Source organism: Erpetoichthys calabaricus, chromosome 8 (genome assembly GCF_900747795.2).
Source record: "Erpetoichthys calabaricus chromosome 8, fErpCal1.3, whole genome shotgun sequence".
In the NCBI taxonomy this organism is placed as follows: domain Eukaryota; kingdom Metazoa; phylum Chordata; class Cladistia; order Polypteriformes; family Polypteridae; genus Erpetoichthys; species Erpetoichthys calabaricus.
Window position 1 is genome coordinate 23,305,893 of NC_041401.2, and position 19,400 is coordinate 23,325,292.

General features: G+C 38.6%; 1 protein-coding gene across 1 annotated transcript; it reads left to right on the forward strand.

Annotated features, from left to right (window-relative positions):
- The first annotated feature begins 448 nt into the window (after window positions 1-448).
- Window positions 449-17,559, forward strand: spc25 (SPC25 component of NDC80 kinetochore complex). Its single transcript, XM_028806356.2, has 7 exons — window positions 449-590; window positions 6,493-6,653; window positions 6,737-6,802; window positions 9,655-9,801; window positions 14,382-14,486; window positions 15,232-15,330; window positions 17,220-17,559. Exons 2-7 carry the CDS (start codon window positions 6,500-6,502, stop codon window positions 17,342-17,344), a joined length of 696 nt encoding a protein of 231 aa, XP_028662189.1. The 5' UTR covers window positions 449-590; window positions 6,493-6,499; the 3' UTR covers window positions 17,345-17,559.
- The last annotated feature ends 1,841 nt before the right edge of the window (window positions 17,560-19,400 follow it).

The following is a 19,400-nucleotide window of genomic DNA, read 5'->3' on the forward strand; positions in this document are numbered from 1 at the left end:
ATACCAATGTCATTGTATAATTCCATAAGCGTTCGTACTTATTGAGTTAAACGTTAAGTGAATTAGTAGGTATTTGCATTTATATTAAATAACGAATGTCGTGCGTCGTTTCACATTTTGCTCTTCTTTTCCCCATTTCCACTTCAAAGCAACAGATTACACCGCGTCGTAACATCTCTACTAAAAACAAATCATGTGGAATCTGCACAGTGGTGTTCGGAAATGCGGGACCTCAGCTGGTACGGAAGAGGTGTGTAGTGCAGTATGGGAAGTTGGGCTGTACCACCCATAATATATATTTTTATCTTTAAAACAATGTGTACTCCAATTGTTATTTTATAAAATATACTTATGTAATTTTATCTCTCTATAGTATCGATAAAACCGTCAAACGTTTGTTTCACACACGTGTTATTTTTTATTTTCCTGACCGTTTGTCCCCTGCGTTTTGTGCTTTGGTTTCTTCCGGTTTGTTGTTTGAATCGCAGGATAGCAACTGGCGCGTTATTTTAAACGTGTCGACGATTTTGTGGAAGTTAATGATTTTTGTTTGTAATTTATTGAGGATCGAAGTGGCGTATGTAACATTGGTGAGTAGCAGCAAACTGCTAAACAGTTTCTCCACTTATTTTTTAATTGTAATGTGATTAACTAGAGTGGCAAGACGTTCTCATTTTCCTGGGCTTGTCTTATTTTAGATGCTTAAAATATCGGTCTGTCCGGGATTTGTAAAATTATTAAGATTGTAGAGGATTTTATATTGTTTGTTAAGCTACCCGGGTATTATTATTAAACACATGCAGGTAGACATTTAATGAACTTACACATACCGTAATCTGTTGCACAGGTTGCTAGAAAACGCTAAGAGGTTTGTTCAGAGAAAATCGTGCAGGGCAGTTCTACAGTCTGGGCAGAGCTGCGTTACGACTGAGCACCGTAACCAAAATACAAAAGATGCACCAAAGAAAGCGTCAATTTCAAGATGAATCGAATGATAAATATGCTTGTTCTCGACTTACACGTAAAGTATGGAAAGCCGAAAGCACTCCCGGTAGAGCCGCTGCGTAGGTGACAGTAGTAAATAAAAGCGCGAGCAGTTTCACACATGGCCAGAACAGCAGAGTATGAAACTGGCTTTAACGGGCAGAGCACATCATCAGCCTGGCTGTCCTGTGAGACGCGGGCAAGCAGAGGAGGCTTTAAGTGCACCTAAGGATCATAGTGACAGGTCACTGGAATGTATAGTTAGTCTGACTGGATGTGCTGCTGTTTTAATGGTCATGGAAAATGGTCATTTCTTTTGCCCACTATGTGTCAAAATATTTCATTAAAGTTTTTCTTTCTTGCAGTCAGTTAGGATTTTACCTAACTTATGACGTTTGTAATTGTCTTTTATGTCCTCAGATGCTAAGACATTTGTTGTGTTCTAAAAGGGGAAAAACAAAACTAAGATAAACATTGGTTTTCTTTTGTCATTATGACAAAAATAGCGATATGACAGATGTTTAAAAAGATTACTAAAGGTTATATTTTTTTTGTTAGAAAAAGTAATAAAGATTTAGTAGTTTGTAGTCGGGCGGCACGGTGGCGCAGTGGGTAGCGCTGCTGCCTCGCAGTTGGGAGACCTGGGGACCCGGGTTCGCTTCCCGGGTCCTCCCTGCGTGGAGTTTGCATGTTCTCCCCATGTCTGCGTGGGTTTCCTCCGGGCGCTCCGGTTTCCCACAGTCCAAAGACATGCCGGTTAGGTGGATTGGCGATTCTACATTGGCCTTGGTGTGTGGGTGTGTTTGTGTGTGTCCTGCGGTGGGTTGGCACCCTGCCCAGGATTGTTTCCTGCCTTGTGCCCTGTGTTGGCTGGGATTGGCTCCGGCAGACCCCCGTGACCCTGTGTTCGGATTCAGCGGGTTGGACAATGGATGGATAGTTTGTAGTCATGTGTTGAGTGTCAGTTACCATCCTTACCCCCCCCCCAACCCTCCGTACCTTTTAATAAAAACTAAAATATGGTGACCCAAATTAACTCCTGTATTTAGTCTGTTCCCATGATGACATTTTATTCTGTCACCGGTTTCTTTATGTTATAGGAGGTTATGATGCCAAGCATGATGTTAAACGTAGATAGATAGATCTTTATTGTCATTGTCACTTTTACAAAGGAACAACGAAATTGAAGGTGCAGTCGACTCAGTGTGAAGAATAAGAGTTAAAAAGACAAGAAGAGAGAAAATAATAACAAACCAAATAGTAATAAAAGTACTTTACAAAATATACAAATTGCACTTGTTGACTTAAGATCTATATTGCACATTGGGAGAATGATACGGAGCAGTTTTATTCTGAGTTCAGGGCCATGATTGCTTTTGGATAAAAGCTGTTTTTAAGGAGGTTTCTCCTGGTTTTCATTGCTCTGTATCTCTTGCCCGATGGCAAAAGCTGGAAGAGGCAATGACCGGGATGTGATGAATCCTGTGAAATGTCTATTGCTTTTTTGCTGCATCGGGAGTTGTAGATTTGTTCCAGAGTGGGGAGGGTACAACCAGTTGTTCTCTCCGCTGTCATGACGACCCTGTGGAGCGCTTTCTTTTCTGAGGAGTGCAGCTACTGTACCAAACACACAGTCCGTACCTGAGCACAATCTCGATGGAACAGTGATAAAAAGCAAGGAGCAGATTTTTGGGGAGATGGTTCTTTCTGAGAATTCTCAGAAAATACAGTCTCTGCTGCGCCTTCTTAAGCAGCTTCTTGGTGTTGGCGCTCCAGGTCAGGTCATCCTCCAGCTCAATACCCAGAAACCTGAACACCGGGACCCTCTCCACACAGGCCCCACCAATGATGAGTGGCTGGATGTCAGTTTTGTTTTTTCTAAAGTCAATAACAAGCTCCTTTGTTTTTTTGGTGTTGTGGAGCAGGTTATTGACTGTGCACCACTCTGACAGTTGCTCCACCTCGTCCCTGTATGCCAGGTCACCCAGATGAGTCTGACCACCGTCGTGTCATCCGTGAATTTTATAATCTTGCTGCTATGGTGAGTGGGGACACAGTCATATGTGTAGAGGGTGTAGAGGAGCGGGCTGAGCACACAACCTTGCGGCGTCCCGGTGTTGAGGCTGAGAGCAGTGGATGTGTGGAGACCCAGCCTGACCCTCTGGGAGCAACCAGACACGAAGTCCAGTATCCAACTGCAGGTGAGTGATGGAAGTCCCAGATCTGCCAGTTTGGACACCAGTCGTTGTGGGAGGATGGTGTTAAATGCCGAGCTGAAGTCTGCAAAGAGCAGTCTGGCGTAACTCCCTGCTGCTCCAGGGGAGCATGCAAATGAAAAATTCAGTTATCACTGTGGAATGTATAGATGTCAATACAGATGTTTTAAGCAGCTGTAGAAAAGCTAAATGTTGGTGTAGTTCTTCTTTAAATAACAATGTATCTGTAAAGCCTACAGCATTATGGAGGAGCCCTCCCACTTATATCTGGCACAAGGTTATGTAGCATCCTGGTTCTGCAACCACCTCTACCCCTTGGCTGACTGGGCTTTGAACTCTGTGCTGGCCCGCTCCCCTCAAATCTACTCCTAGTAGTTTATTTACATGCATTACATTTGGCGCTGCATTTGTTTTTTTTTATTATTTGGTGTGTATTTGTATCTGTTTTAATGTGTTACTAATGTGTTTACCTATTATTTATCTATTTATAGAATAGTGTAGTTCATTACTTGTTTTACATTTGTCCTGCGTTTTATTTTTATTTATTTTGTGGTACCACTGTGTGCTTCAGTATGGTGTATGGATGATATAACAATAAGCCAATTGACATGGCTTCAATATTTCATGATGTGCCCCTTTATTTTTCTTTATCATTTAATATATGAGTTACTTCACTTTGCTGATGATCATTTTTTGTAAATTTGGAAGTGATTAGATTTTTAATGCCATTGTGAAAAGTTTAAACACACCAGCATTGTTCTCCCTGGGGCTGTTTTGCGGGGAATCTTGCATTTAGGAGGTTCTTATATATTTACCATAAATTGTTGTTTTGAATGTTATAGTGTTAGCATATGAGCAGTGAATGTGGAGGTCTAGTCAGGAGTGTCATGTGATCATAGTGTAAGATATTGAAAATAAAGAGCAAATGAATATACAAGTGCAAGACACAAAACATAATTTAATTTACTATAAGGCTTTAACTGATTATTGACTAGTATCTCTACAGAATATCATTGCTATTGTGTCTGTAATTACTGGCTAAGTGAAGATGGGCAGTATGAGAAAGGGTGTTACACAGTAATGAAAGTTTTAAGCACAAAAGTACCATAGTAACCTCTCCTGGCACAATGTGTTCAAATAAGCTATTAGATGAAGGTGTTCCAAGACAGTGAGTCACAGAGAGGTTGGGCAGGTTTAGTCATTCAGGTCTCATCATCTCTTGTGCCACTGCATCCATTGAGTCCAAGGTCAACCCTATTATGCAGCTGACCTCTCTGGACAGTTTATTCAAAGATCTGACATTCCCTTAACTGGTGTTAGTCCAGAACATGACCTGAACTAAGAATGCCATACTGTCCTCAATCTGGAGAATAAAGACTCCTACATCAGGATGCTGTTTGTTGACTACATCTCCACCTTTATTACAGTTATCCCACATAGATTCACTCATAAACTTTCTGCACCCCAACTTCTGTGACTGGCTCCTGGACTTTCTGACTGGCAGGCCCCAGTCTGTCAGGATTGGTAATAGGATTTCAGCCACCATTATCACAAATACAGGCACCCCACAGGGATGCGTCCTCAGCCCCATCCTCTACATCCTGTTCACTCACGACTGTGTTGCCTCCCACAAAGATAACGTCATCCTAAAGTTCACACACAACACCGCAGTGATAGGACGCATCACTGGTGGGGATGAGGCAGCCTACAGGAGGGAGGTGGACAGTCTGGCGTCATAGTGTGAATACAACAATCTCACCCTCAACACAGACAAGATGAAGGAGATAATAGTGGACATGGGGAAGAAGAGGAGACCTCACCGGCCACTGTTGATCCGAGGGCTTGCTGTGGAGAGGGTGAGCAACATTAAATACCTGGGTGTCTACATCAGTGAGGACCTCACTTGGACATTAACACCACACAGCTGGTCTAGAGGGCTCAGCAGCTGTACTTTCTGAGGAGGCTGAGGAAGTTTGGTATGTCGACTAAGATCCTCGGCAACTTTTACAGCTGCATTGTTGAGTGCATCTTGACCAGCTGCATCACCGTGTGGTATGGCAACACTACTGCTATGCACAGCAAACGGCTGCAGAGAGTGGTAAAGACTGTTGAGAAGATCACTAGGACTCCACTGCCCTCTCTGCAGAGCATCTACAACTGCAGGGTCTGAAGGAGAACTGCCTCGATCCTCAGGGACCCCTCCCACCCCCAACATGAACTGTTCACACTTCTACCCTCAGTATGAAATGCAGGACTTCCTGGCTAAAGAACTCTTCCTTTCCCAAGGCCATTAGACTCCTAAATAACTGACTGGAGTTTATAACCCTGGTAAACCTCATTCAGTCTACCTCACACAACTGTATTTGACATGCCCATCACACACCTACCTGCACATTACACTTTACACTTCTATTCTGTTTTTATACTTTATGCTGCCTCTGTTACTTATTATCTGTCTGCTACTTATTATTTATGTTTATCTTTATACGTTGGTTTTGGCATTTGGTGTGGACAGCAAAGAAAGAATTTCATTGTACAGGGAAACGTGTTTCCGTACTGTGTACATGACAATAAAACTGAACTTGAGCTTGAACATTACCAGCACTTAAAACTCACACTTTAATGGACCTGTGCCCTTTAAACAAAATGGCTCCTAGTTTTGCTCTGTTTGTGTGACAGGTTATGTTTGTTATTCTATTCAGTCTGCTGTTCAGATGGACCCCCAGATGTTTATAAGCCTGCACCATCTCTCCCATGATATTGTCTGTAGTACTAGTGTTGGTGCCCCTGTTTTTACGTACTAGAACTCAGATGTCTATGCATGTTCAGATGAAAGGATGAGTAGGTATTGAAGCACCTCATAGTGCTGTCTCACATATGCCTCAGCTTTCTTTGGTTTGATGCATCTCTCATCTGAATGGCTTAGGTAGGGCAGTCTTAGAAACCACATTTTAGGTGAAGGCCTCAACAATGGTATTCCTGTAGAGAGAGCGAAGCAGGGAAATGTAACGACTATGGCACTCTGGGATTGAGTTTTCCTATCCTAATACCAATGACCAAGTTAATATTTTTTTTTCTCCACACAAGTCAAACAGTCCACTTTTCAAAAAATATTTGTTACAAAAAGCAGCTGAGAAAAATAATTGTATTACTTCAAGCACATCCCAGGTAGGACAATTCCTCAGAATATTTCATTTAATAGCAGACTTGTAGAAGTAACATCAAAATTACATTTACCTATATGCCACAATGAGCAGATGCATGCTTAATTAATCGATTTTATTTCTTTAAGGTGCTCAATGGCTGATCTTCAAAATCCAGATTCATTGAATCAGGTGCGAAAAAAACTCGATGAATGGGAAAAGCAGTTTAATCAGTTTGTGTTTGAGGAGTACAATCGTGACATGCTAGCAAGAAAACAAGTTTATAAGGAAAATGTTGAAATTGTGACTGGTAAGATTTCTTTGATCTTGTATACAAGTTACATTTTTTATCGTGTAATTCCTTTGTTAAATGTTTTACATTTTTTATTACAGAACAAGTTGTTAAAAAATGCAAGGAATGTGACATGTTATTGGAGAGGCTACAGATGAACAAAAATGGTGAGGAATCTGTGTGCATTATTTGTCCATGTTGTACTGCATATTAGGAATGTGGCACCCTTTTGGAGTTGTAATACATTCTTTTTTTCTTGTCCTTCTGTTGCCTGTTTTCTGTTAATACTGTAACAAGGCGCTATATAGGCGCCTGACCCGACACAGATAGACAGAGAGGCACATATAAAACCAACAAAGACTTTTATTTTCTTCAACCGTGGGCGCACGTCTTCCCCATGACCCACAGGCAATACACAGTCCAAAAGCATTCTTCCACACAACACATCACAACAATCCTTTCTCCTTTTACCACCACTCCTCCTCCTGACACTGGCTCTCTGGGTGGTGGTGGCTGGCCCTTTTTATAGCCCACCCGGAAGCGTTCCAGGTGCTTGACCACCTGGTCCTAATTGCACTTCCAGGTGGGGCTGAAGATTCGTCCAGCCAGGCTGTTGAAACCAGACAGCCACCCCGGGCCCCAACCAGGCTGTGGAGGACTTCATCTCCCATGGAGCCATGCAGGAGGTTGGGGAATCGCCATCTGTCAGGGAGGCTGCCACCAAGCGTCCCGAGGGAGGTACTGAGCTGCCCATGGCTACTCCCCCAGAACATAAGCAGCAGGGGCATCCCAGCCGGGCATGGGACCCGGCCATTCGCCACAATACATTCATGCACTCTAAATTGGTGCTTTTCAACCTTTATTGCCTCAAGACCCAGTTTTACCTTTTTAAGTTCACATAGTGATCCACAGATAGCTAATAAAGAATGGTGATATACAAATGGGACCCCCTTGGTGAAATAAGCTTTATTAGGAGAGAGATTAAACAAGTGCAATTAGAAGAACACTTCTCCCTTGGTGAAAATAGTGTGATTTGAAAACTGAGGGGGCCGGAGGGCGTGGGGTGGGTTGGTATGTGGAGGACTGTGGATGGGTTCTCCTTGGTGATAAGTGAGAAGCTAGAAGAGTGGTTTTGAGTTGTAACGGAAACTCACAACCCAGTAATCTAATCAAGAAACACTGCTCTAAGCTATGCCAATCAAAAGAAGTGGCCATTGGTAGGACCTAAGAAAAACTTTCCTCACTGAAACAAATATTTTCACTGTATGCAACAAATATTTCCATTTTAGTCTATAATTTTCTACATCTGTGTCTTCTGGCTGCAAGTAGCAAAATACTATATTTTGCTAATACTAATTACTATTAGTTTTAGTAATTACTAATACAGTGGCAGGTGTACATCCTATTAGTGTCAGTGTATTAATTAATCCAGCATAAATCTAGAAGTTATCTAAAGACCAGTCAAATAAAAAAATATTTGAAGTGCTGTCCAAAAGCCAGCCACAAGATTGTGTTTAAACTAGGAGAAGATTAAAGTTTATATCTGTGTGGGTATGCTATTCCATCATTTTTCTTTTTCATTGCTCTATTCATGGGCTGAATGTTTGCACAAACCAATTGTTTTCCACCTTCTTTGTGCCATCCTCCATGAATTGTAATGTGCTGCTTTGTATTCTAGGGCTATGCCCAACCAATTCACATTTGTCTCATTTATGCTTCTCCTTTTGATGTCCATGACCTTTTTTAAAAATTATAGTCCTAGATGATGCCAGAAACATTCTGCATATATGTTTGAAACATGTAATTTTTACTTTTACCATTGCTTCCATACTGTCGGTTAAAATTCAAATAGTTCTATTCAAAATTAAACATTATTTTCCATAAATCTAACAATTAAAATCAAGACCCAGTTAAACTGTGTAAACCTTAATTTGTTCTTGCAGTCCTGTACAAATACACAGTTGAAGAATGCAGCACTCCACTAGACAGTTTCTTTTAAATGTTTATATATCTCTCTATTATTATTAAAAAAAAAATAAATAAATAATCTTGGGTCAATACGTGATCTTCTCGAGAGACACTTTAACGTCATGTGAGACAAAAGGGCAGCTGCTATACAGGCTTTTAAATGATCGACGTGCAGTGCAACAAGCAGAACACGCAGCAGCAGCAGAAAGCCAGCAGCTGATCCGTCTGCATCTCCTTAGCGTGTGTTCAGACCCCTACCCCCCCCTTTCACAACGCGAGCATCAGAGACGCGAACTGGCCAGAGTGTAGTGTGCCCCGGGGGGAGGGGGTGGGCGAGCAGGGGGCAAAGTATAGTATAAAATAAAAATTAAATAAAATTATTGTCAAGTTATTGTCATGGTACTGTTATCCCTGTAGCATGGGGTTAGAAGAAGGTCACCATCCCTCACTTGTGTCATAAAAGGTAACTAAATGAGGTTGTAAGTCAGGGAGGGCATCTGGCTGGCAAAAACATCATCAATACACCCAAATCTTTGCGGGACAACTGGCAAACCTTACTAAGCCAAGAAAATGGCTGTCAAACCATCAGAGAGAGACTGGTTCTCTCTCTCTCTACTATCTGTCTGATTGACATAATGGGTTTCTATAAGATGCAAAAAAAAAATCAAATGCTGGTTGTGCTGTGCTTGAATTCATATATCTCCCTATGTTAAAAGCTTGAACACTCCGCCTTAATCAAAATAAGGTAATTGGACAGAGGGAACACATCTTTAACAATAAAAGGGAAACGGGCCTTGTTGTCTAAAATCCATGTATCGCATTCCCTTTAAAATAAGAGGTATAAAACTTCCATTTTGTACATAAAATTTAAATTACTCTAAACATATTGTTATATGAGAAATCAGTTATTTTACATACATCATACACTTTTAACTTCGACGTTGTAACCAATTCTAAATTGTTCTCTAACTACGTGACCTAACTGAAGTACCATATGAATTTCTACTTTATAAAATGTTTCTTAACTCTCACCTTTTTCCATTTTTTTAAGCTTTGGAACAAATGAATGTGGAAAGAGAAAAGAAAGTGGCAGAAATATCAAAACTCCGTTCAGAGTTTTCGGAAGGAGGAAATTTAAAAAGTGAACTAATTGCACGGATTGATCATCTTCGAGAGGAACAAATTAAAAAGAAAAAGGGTATGGTTACTGGTTTGGAATGAATTCTATTCTAAATGTAATATATAGTTCAAGTTTTATTTGATATTTGTAACCAATACTTTTGAACTTCTAATTCAACTTTTCTTCTTAGCTGATACTACTTTGTTACTGTTCAGCATATACTGTATACACTGATCAGCCACATCATTAAAAACACTGACAGGTGAAGTGAAAAACATTGATTACCTTGTTTCAGTGGCACCTGTCAAGAGTTGGGATATATTAGGCAGCAAGTGAACAGTCATTTCTTGAAGATGATGTGTCTGAAGCAGAAAAAATAGCAAAAGTAAGGATATGAGCACCTTTAAAAAGGGTTGTATTGTGATGGTTAGAAAATGGGTCAGAGTATCTTCAAAATGGCTAGTCTTTTGGGGTGTTCCTGGTATGCAGTGGTTAGTACCTATCGAAAGTAGTCCAAGGAACTACTTGTTCATTAAGGAATCATGATTAGAAACGGGATAAAAATTATTGCATGGTTCTGTGTGTCCCTTCGGTTGAAAAGTTGAGAGGGGTTTTGAAATTTCGCATGGTTTAATTCAGTGACATTTGATTGGTTTGAAAGATGATGAAGGTTCCCATATGAAACTACGAGCAGCAGTGGGGCATGGCAAGACACAAATATATTTTATTTGAAGAGTGATTTCCTCGTAATATTTCGCACAGCCAGTGACATTCAATCAAAGAGTTCCTCATATGAAGCTTTGAGAGGATATGCAAAGAGGCTGAAACTGGAAGAGAACTGCTCATAAAATTGACATAGGAAGAACATGCAGCAGTCAGTGTCCGGATATGGTAATTGAACCCTTGGTACTTGAACTGTAAAAGTGTACATTGTGACGCTTCAAAGTTACTTAAAAATCAAGCATAGAATTGAGTCCTTCAATAGAGTCAGAACTGTGACTCAAGGTCTTGATATTCTGTATCACTAGAATTCTGAAACTTTTTTTCTAGGAGTTCTTCAACCATATGTTTACTTTTTTGAAGAAGACACCTCATTAGTACAAACTTCAAGTCTTGCTGCACATCAGCAATCTACATGCATTTTCACAGATGTTTGCACATAACAATGCATAAAGATTAGCTGTCACATAAGTAAAATATTTCCTGTCTTTTACGCATGGCTGTAAGATGTAGTACAAGCGATCAATCATAGACAACTATACATCGTTGAAAAAGAAACTCTGTATTCAATAGTAATGAGACTTTCACTGTATGTGTGGCGATGTAGGTGAGATCTTTGATAAAAGCATATTCACTTATTGTACTGGTGACGTACTGCTCACCTTGGCATATACGTGTGCAAGTCACATGTTTTACTAATGAAAGAGAGCAGATGATATGGACACTTAAGACTTATTTAAAAGAAGACACCCTTGGGTATATTTAAAAAAAATATTACTTTTGATTGACTTGTGGGTTTATTGCAACATACTGTACACACACAACTTTGAAATATGGAGGACTGTGCATAAGTTGCTACAGAACTATGCAGAATGTAGCTCAGAAATAAATAATCCAACCATATTGATGTTAAAGGGTCAGTTCAGTGTTTTTTCATGTCATTATTTTTTCACAATCAAGGTATACATTAATTTGCTACATGAAATTTTGTTCTAAATTGGAACATTTTTTATAAAAAATAGAACAATACCTAGCCTTCTTTTGCGCTTTAAAAATGGTGAAGATTTCCAGGGTCCAACATGAAAACAAAAAGCCTTAAAATTTGTACAATACATCTGTTTTTCAAGCCCAAGAGTGTTATCAGGTTTGATCCATATCATTGAAAACCGTGTATCCATGTTCTCTTAGAAAGGAAAATAAAGCAAAACATTTTTTTTAAGATTTAGCCATTTTAAAAGGAAACAAATTATGCGCGTCACCTCATAACTTGTCTTTCTCTGTGGCAACATTTTGGCTACAAGGGGCATGGTTTCCTAAAGGGTGTACCTTGAAATATCATCTCCAAGCACTGTAATTGCTGCCTCTGTTTTGTAGATATCTAGGCAATAATGACTGAAAAAAATGACACACGATCACCCATAGTCTTTACACTTCCATACATAACAAGCAATAAACCTAGAAAAAAAGGAATGGATGTCATTTATTTCACAGCACATGAAGGGCTAAACTTTTCAGTTATTGATAAGTATTACTGACACATTTCCAGTACTCTCACTGACTGATACCAATCAATCTGTAAATACATAAGGAGAACATGCAGAACCTGGTGCAATAAGGCAAGAATGACAGCTCTGCACTACCACTCTGCCTTTGTTAAAACATCTGTACTAACTTACTAAACTTCAACCTGATTAAAACTAAATGTATTCTAATAACGTCAGTTCAGTTCTTATCATTTTGGTTGCATGGTATGCTCCGCTCATTTCTAATTAGATGGCACTAGACTACTGAATCCTGCTGGTGCAGCAGGCACTATCTTTGCAAAATAATACAATAATTATTGAAAAATAATGCTATACATTTTTTGAGTGGTGGTAATAAGCTTTCATATGGTTCAGTGTGTTTGCTATCATTAAGGGTGTGCCTGGGTAAATATCAAAACTCCACCCATGATGCCCACTGCAAGCAAACAATTAAGTGGGAAATATTCTTTTTGAAGAAAATATTACCAAGAATCTGTAATAAAATGTATTACTTCCAGTTTGCTTTTGTTGTTATAAGCATTCCTCAGAAACACAGCAGTCACGTCTTCTTAAAGCGAAGTGGTCATATTCTGCAAGTTTTAAGTCTTTTGTTTTCACGTTGGACTCCAGTACCCTTTACTTACATTTTAAAGTGCAAGAGCAAAGTATTTTTTAAAAAATGCATATAAAATATTCATTTAGTTACATTGAATTTGAACTTTAATTGCCAGGAAACATGGTTGCAAGGAACTTATGTATAGTTTGTTACATGTAAAGCTATAACTTAACACCAACTCAACATTCTATACAGTGGTAGAGAATATTTGTAGCAGATCAGTGCATAAATTAACTACATTTACGTATAAAAGAGACAAACTAACACACAAAGCACCATGCAGTCTGTGTTATATTTGCGCTTGCTTGAAAGAGGGCAAAGACTGATTGATTTTTGCAAAGCCTGCAACTCTAAAGCATGTTTATGGCTGCAACAACTTTTGTGCAATCCGAGAGCACTATCCTGGAGGCCACTGGCTTGACAGGACACTTTTTTAATACACAATAGAAATAGGTCAATTTGTCTACTCACCTCTTATTACTGCAACATACTTAAAGTGTTGCATGTCTTTTGAACCTCACGTTTCATGAAGCTGTGTAAATCTCTTTTGGGCTCAGGAGTATCCAATCTTCTTTTTCTTCTTTTCTCTGCACCTGTTAGGGGTTGCCACAGTGGATCATCTTTTATCATATCTTCCTGTCCTGTTCTTCTTGGTCTGTTACACCCATCACCGTCATGTCCTCTCTCACCACATCCATAAACCTCTTAGGCCTTCCTCTTTTCCTCTTACCAGGAAGCTCTTTCCTTAGCATCCTTCTTCCAATATACTCAGCATCTCTCCTCTGCACATGTCCAAACCAACCTTCCCTTTCACTCTTGCTGATACCCGTCTGTCACAAATTACTCCTGACACTCTTCTCCACCCATTTCACCCTGCCGGCATTCTCTTTTTCACCTCTATTCCATAATCCCCATTACTCTGTACTGTTGATCCCAAGTATTTAAACTCATCCACCTTCACCAGCTCTACTCCCTGCATCCTCACCTTTCCACTGACCTCCCTCTCATTTACACACATGTATTCTGTCTTGTTCCTACTGACCTTCATTCCTTTCCAGTTAGAAGATTCTTTCTTGGTGCAATCATTTTTAACTAAATCCTGGCTAGCTAACATGGTACAACACCCTAGTACTACTTAACTTGGGTGAGGAATTGGAAATGCTTTCATGAAGACAAACTGATTTGCTCAAGATTTGTGTAAGCCTGGTACAATCCAGGTTTTATTTGAAGTACAAATTCAATAAACTTAACTTATAATTTGAATGCGTTTTTTGAAGATGGTGTATTTAATGAAAACTTTGTTAGCTTTAGGATCAGGAACTTTTGTCTTATTTGAGATATGATGTGAGATTTGCTAATAGTTTTATTGTTTTGAGTTGTATTGTTCTGTTAACTTTTTTTAAACCAATGGAACGGATTTATTGATTTTATTTTTTTTTTGTTTTGTTTTTTGTTTATTTGTACTGTTCTAAAGATACATGCAAGTACAAATTTTCTTGTACTATGTACACAACATTAAACATTACTTTACTTTATTTTCTTTTATTTTAAAGGCTTCTTGTCATGTACTATTGGCAACAAACAAATGGTTATACTTAATACACATACACAGAGTAAATAACTAAGTTGTCAGCTATTTGTTTCTTTCAAAATCTAGTTGAAAATTCATTTAGTAGAAATACAGCTTTAAAATTAGGGTCTCATTTGAAAATTTGTGCAAATTAGAAATTTCTAGGTTATATTCTGTTTATCACTTTGATTCAATTATTATTTTTTAATGCTCGGTTTTCAACTTATAGCACTGCTTGCTGAAAATGAGAACAACAAAGCAGCTCTGAAGAAAATTACTAAAAGTATAGATCTTTTTAAGAAGGTGCTGGCCTTGGAAATCCGAAGACTTCATGGTAACTTTTTAACCTTGGTTTTTAAGACACCTTTGCAAACTTCACTGTATGAACCTTTGAAAAAGGTCCTAAATTTGAAGTAATATTGGAGAAAATGATCTTTTTGTTTTTGAGAATGTAATATAATATTTTACTTAAACTTCTCCCTGTTGCAGAATTTTCAGAACCTTAACTGCTCAGGCCACAAACTATTTAAATTCCTATTTTTTGTTTATTTTGTTATATGTACGACACCAACTCATAAATCTCAAATATAACCAGCCATCTGTTTTCTAAAGTGGTTGTACAGTTTCAGGGCTACGGGGAGCTGCTGCTTATATTGACAGCACTCTAGTCAAGGCAAAAACCAACCCATTAACAAGGGCAACAGTTCATCTATGGAAACATCTTAATTATTAAGATGTGTTTCTAAATTAGTAGGCACAGGGGTGTAGTGGCCGTGGTATTGAAAGTAAACTACTGTGTGAGTCTGCACAGGTTGCTTCACCCTCCTGTGTTCCAATAGTTTAAAAAAAAAAAAAAAAAAAAAGAGCCATGATTTTGTTCTTGTAAAGTACATTGGATTGGTGGTCAATGCAGAAAGGAAAAATATTAATGTGTTTGTAATGTTGATATTAAGAAGAAACAGAAAAGGCCTTTGCATATTAATATCTTTTTAATAGCACAATTCTCCTAGTAAGCAAATGGTCTATATAGGCAGTGCAGGTTCTTCATTGTTCTTATTTTTCCCATTTACTTTATATAGGAGAAAAACTCCAGATCATTTTCAGGAACATAAGCCGTAACGATCCAGACTGCCCATACACATTTGTTCTACAAATCACTGAAGAAAACAAATATAAAGGTAAAATGATACATTTCTAATGTCTTGTTTTTTGTACTGTTATAAAATACTGTATTTTAATAGAACTGTTATTAAAACTGGTTACATTAACAATTATTTAGATTTGTAGAACTCAATTTTACAGATACCTTTATATTCAGATTTGATGAACAGTTACATATTTACAGATAGTGCAAAATCAATTTTATTCATTTATATTCCTGTGTCGCAGTGGTAGCGCTGCTGCCTCGCAGTTAGGAGACCCGGGTTCGCTTCCCGGGTTCTCCCCGTGTCTGCGTGGGTTTCCTCCGGGCGCTCCAGTTTCCTCCCACAGTCCAAAGACATGCAGGTTAGGTGGATTGGTGATTCTAAATTGGCCCTAGTGTGTGCTTGGTGTGTGGGTGTGTTTGTGTGTGTGTCCTGCGGTGGGTTGGCACCCTGCCTGGGATTGGTTCCCTGCCTTGTGCCCTGTGTTGGCTGGGATTGGCTCCAGCAGACCCCCGTGACCCTGTATTCGGATTCAGCGGGTTGGAAAATGGATGGATGGATATTCCTGTGTTCCCTTTATGATACTCAAGTTTTATTCTCTTTTATACTCTTCTCTGAAAAGTAACAGATATATTGGTGTTACATTATGAAAAAAGTGTAAAAATGGTATTTTGGATTACAATGCAAATGTGTTGCTTCCTCTTTTTATTTATTTTTTCTTCTTTGACTCTTTATGGTAATGTTTCATTTAATTATTGTGCGTTTTTAAATGTGTGTGTGTGTAGTACTATGTCCAGAATGGTATTTATGTTGAGATAAAATGAAGTGCAGCATATATCTAGCAGCAGAGTTTATTGTGCAGTACCTCTGTGTCCCAAGCATGGAAATCCAGACCTCTTTCAGAAGCTCACCAACTCTATTCCACAACTTGCTAGCAGATCATAGCCCATCTTAAAAAGCATATTAAACACTTTGTTAAATTTGAGATATTGTACAATGCCTTGATTTCGGCATTCTAGCTGTAATTTTGATGGGCAGGATGACTTTGCATCCATGATCCATCACTCATTTGAATGTGTCTCACTTGATGCATTGGCATTGTCAATTTTTAAAAAATTTTTTTTTTTTAAATAAATAAAAACTTCACCTATGCTTACCATTTGCTTATGTATTTTCATAAACAGGTTGTTTTAAATTTGTTTTTTCATATCTGGCTTATTCCTTTTTGTTTGAAACTTGCTCCATAATGACGATGATGATTATTTATAAATTATGATTCAAAATACAGCAGACCGTCTTCTGTTCAAGCAGCTGTGCTGGATGTATGTCACTCATCTTTTCAGATCTCTGCATTGCTTCACTGTAGAAGCATGTATTACGTTTAAATCCTTGATGCTTGCCTACAGAGTAGTTGGTGGGTCTGCACCTATATAATTTGAGATACTTGTGAGATCCTGTGCTCCTTCTCACCCACACTGGTCTGCTGATTAATGGTGTCTGGTGATGCCATCTCTGCATGGCATTGAATCTCAATCCAGACTCTGTTCATATGTAACTCTTAGCTGGTAGAATAAGATGCCCACCTCCATCTGAACCTCTTACTTCCTCAATGTGTTTAAGAAGTGTTTGAAGACTGTCTTGCTTGGTGCATTTCTGTCTAACTTATTCAAGTTGTTAGGGGTTTGTATCCATGGATGGGTAACAAAGTTTGCATTTTGTTCTGAGCTCTTCTCTTGTGATGATCAGTTTTCTAATCTTGTCTCTCAGACTGATGTTTACTCGATTATATTGACCTCTTTTGTAAGGCCTTTTTGGATAAAAATGTCTGCTAAGCAAATCAATCTAAATGTACAATAGAATTATTACAATTGAAACAATTAAAATAATACATTTTCATAAAATATTTTTTCTTCTGCCTCCAGTGACATCATCTGATCCAGAACTTGAAGTTATGTCACAACTTGAAAGCAAATTACATGAAACCAACAACTTCTCTGCATTTCTTGCCAATGTCAGAAAACAGTTTGTTGCTTCATCTGAAAGTTGAACTTTACAATAGATTTTAGGTTCTATCTTTATTAAAATATTTAAACAGTTAATATTGTGATTTGGTGGAAAAAAAACATTTCATTTTTATAAGGCAGTAAAATGGGCATCTTTTGGTATTGAGTTTAGAAACATTGCTACTAGTGCTTGATATCTTGATTCTTTTAGTGTAAGTGCATGCTTTTTATTATTATTAAAGTATGTCTGTGTTCAGATTCTCTGTTAACTCATTTAATATACGACTATGGTATTCAAAAGAGTTGTTACAGTTTACTAGATAGACAGATAGATACTTTATTAATCCCAAGGGGAAATTCACATACTCCAGCAGCAGCATGCTGATAAAGAAAATATTAAATTAAAGAGTGATAACAATGCAGGTATACAGACAGACAATAACTTTGTATAATTTTAACGTTTACCACCCTGCCCCCCGTGATCATCAGAGGTGACTGTGTGCAGAGGGTGCAAACTTATAAATACCTGGGAGTGCAGCTGGATGATAAATTGGACTGGACTGCCAATACTGATGCTCTGTGTAAAAAAGGACCGAGCCGACTATACTTCCTTAGAAGGCTGGTGTCCTTCAACATCTGCAATAAGATGCTGCAGATGTTCTATCAGATGGTTGAGGCGAGCACCCTCTTCTACGCAGTGGTGTGCTGAGGAAGCAGCATAAAGAAGAGGGACGCCTCACGCCTGGACAAACTGGTAAGGAAGGCAGGCTGTATTGTAGGCACGGAGCTGGACAGTTTAACATCCATGGCAGAGCGATGGGCGCTGAGCAGGCTCCTGTCAATAATGGAGAATCCACCGCATCCACTAAACAGTGTCATCCCCAGACAGAGGAGCAGCTTCAGCGACAGACTGCTGTCAATGTCCTTCTCCACTGACAGACTGAGGAGATCGTTCCTCCACCACACTATGCGACTCTTCAATTCCACCCGGGGGGGGGGGGGGGGGGGGGGTAAATGTTAAAATTATACAAAGTTATTGTCTGTCTGTATACCTGCATTGTTCTCGGCATTGTTATCAGTCTTTAATTTAATATTGTTCTTTAACAGTATGCTGCTGCTGGAGTATGTGAATTTCCCCTTGGCATTAATAAAGCATCTATCTAACTGTCTATCTATCTCTCTAATTAGAATTACATATCATTATACTTTTTCATAAGATTATTTATTCTGTAATTGCCTTTTTTTTTTTTTTTTTCAATTTGGAATAAATGGTATTGCATAAAATAGAGGTACATTCCATTATTTTTATATGGAAATCTATGTCTCTGCCATTATTGGGTGCGAGTCGGGGATCTACTGTGGGCAGGGCACTGGGCCATTGCAGAGCATAAACACACTCATACTCAAGACTTGTGTCTTAGGATGTGTGAAGGCAATCGTTGTCCCTGGGGAAACCTCGCTGAGGCAGTAGTGCTAGCAGATACACAGCCCTGCTGTCAGAAAGAAAGATATATTGACAATTTATATTCAGATCATACAGTATAATACAAAATGGTTTGAAAGATGTAGCTAATATGTAAAAGGATAGAAATCTCCTAATTCAACAAATGGCAACACATCTTTCAGTACCTATAACAGCACCTAAATATTTTCTCTTCTTGTTCATTATACTCCCAAACTGCTTTTAAAGATTTTTTTTAATGTATTTTATTAATTTTTATTGTAATCATTCCATACAAATAGATCAATTTATAACCAAACAAATTAAAGACAAATCAAACCCCACCCCTGAGAAGGAGAGCTTAGCTAAAGGAGAATTGCTTAGGGCTTTTTAATAAGACCACATTAAGCAAAGGAAAGGGAGAAATAAATATCTATGTAAATAAGAGATGGAGAAGGGAATTAAATGCGGTAATAGTTATTTCTCTTATTCTAAAATAATTTGATCAGATCCTGCCAGGTTTTGAAAAAATTTTGTACAGATCCTCTAACTGAGAATTTGATTTTTTCCAATTTCAAATAATATAAAACATCGGTTTCCCACTGACTTATCAGAGGAGACTTAGGATTCTTCCAATTTAACAAAATAAGTCTGCGTGC

Bases quoted from the DNA above. Each gene is read 5' to 3' on its own strand.
- spc25 (XM_028806356.2), top strand. From the start codon at position 6,500: ATGGCTGATCTTCAAAATCCAGATTCATTGAATCAGGTGCGAAAAAAA. The intron at 6,654-6,736 runs GTAAGATTTCTT...TTTTTATTACAG, and splicing joins AAATGTTGAAATTGTGACTG to AACAAGTTGTTAAAAAATGC. The intron at 14,487-15,231 runs GTAACTTTTTAA...TACTTTATATAG, and splicing joins GGAAATCCGAAGACTTCATG to GAGAAAAACTCCAGATCATT.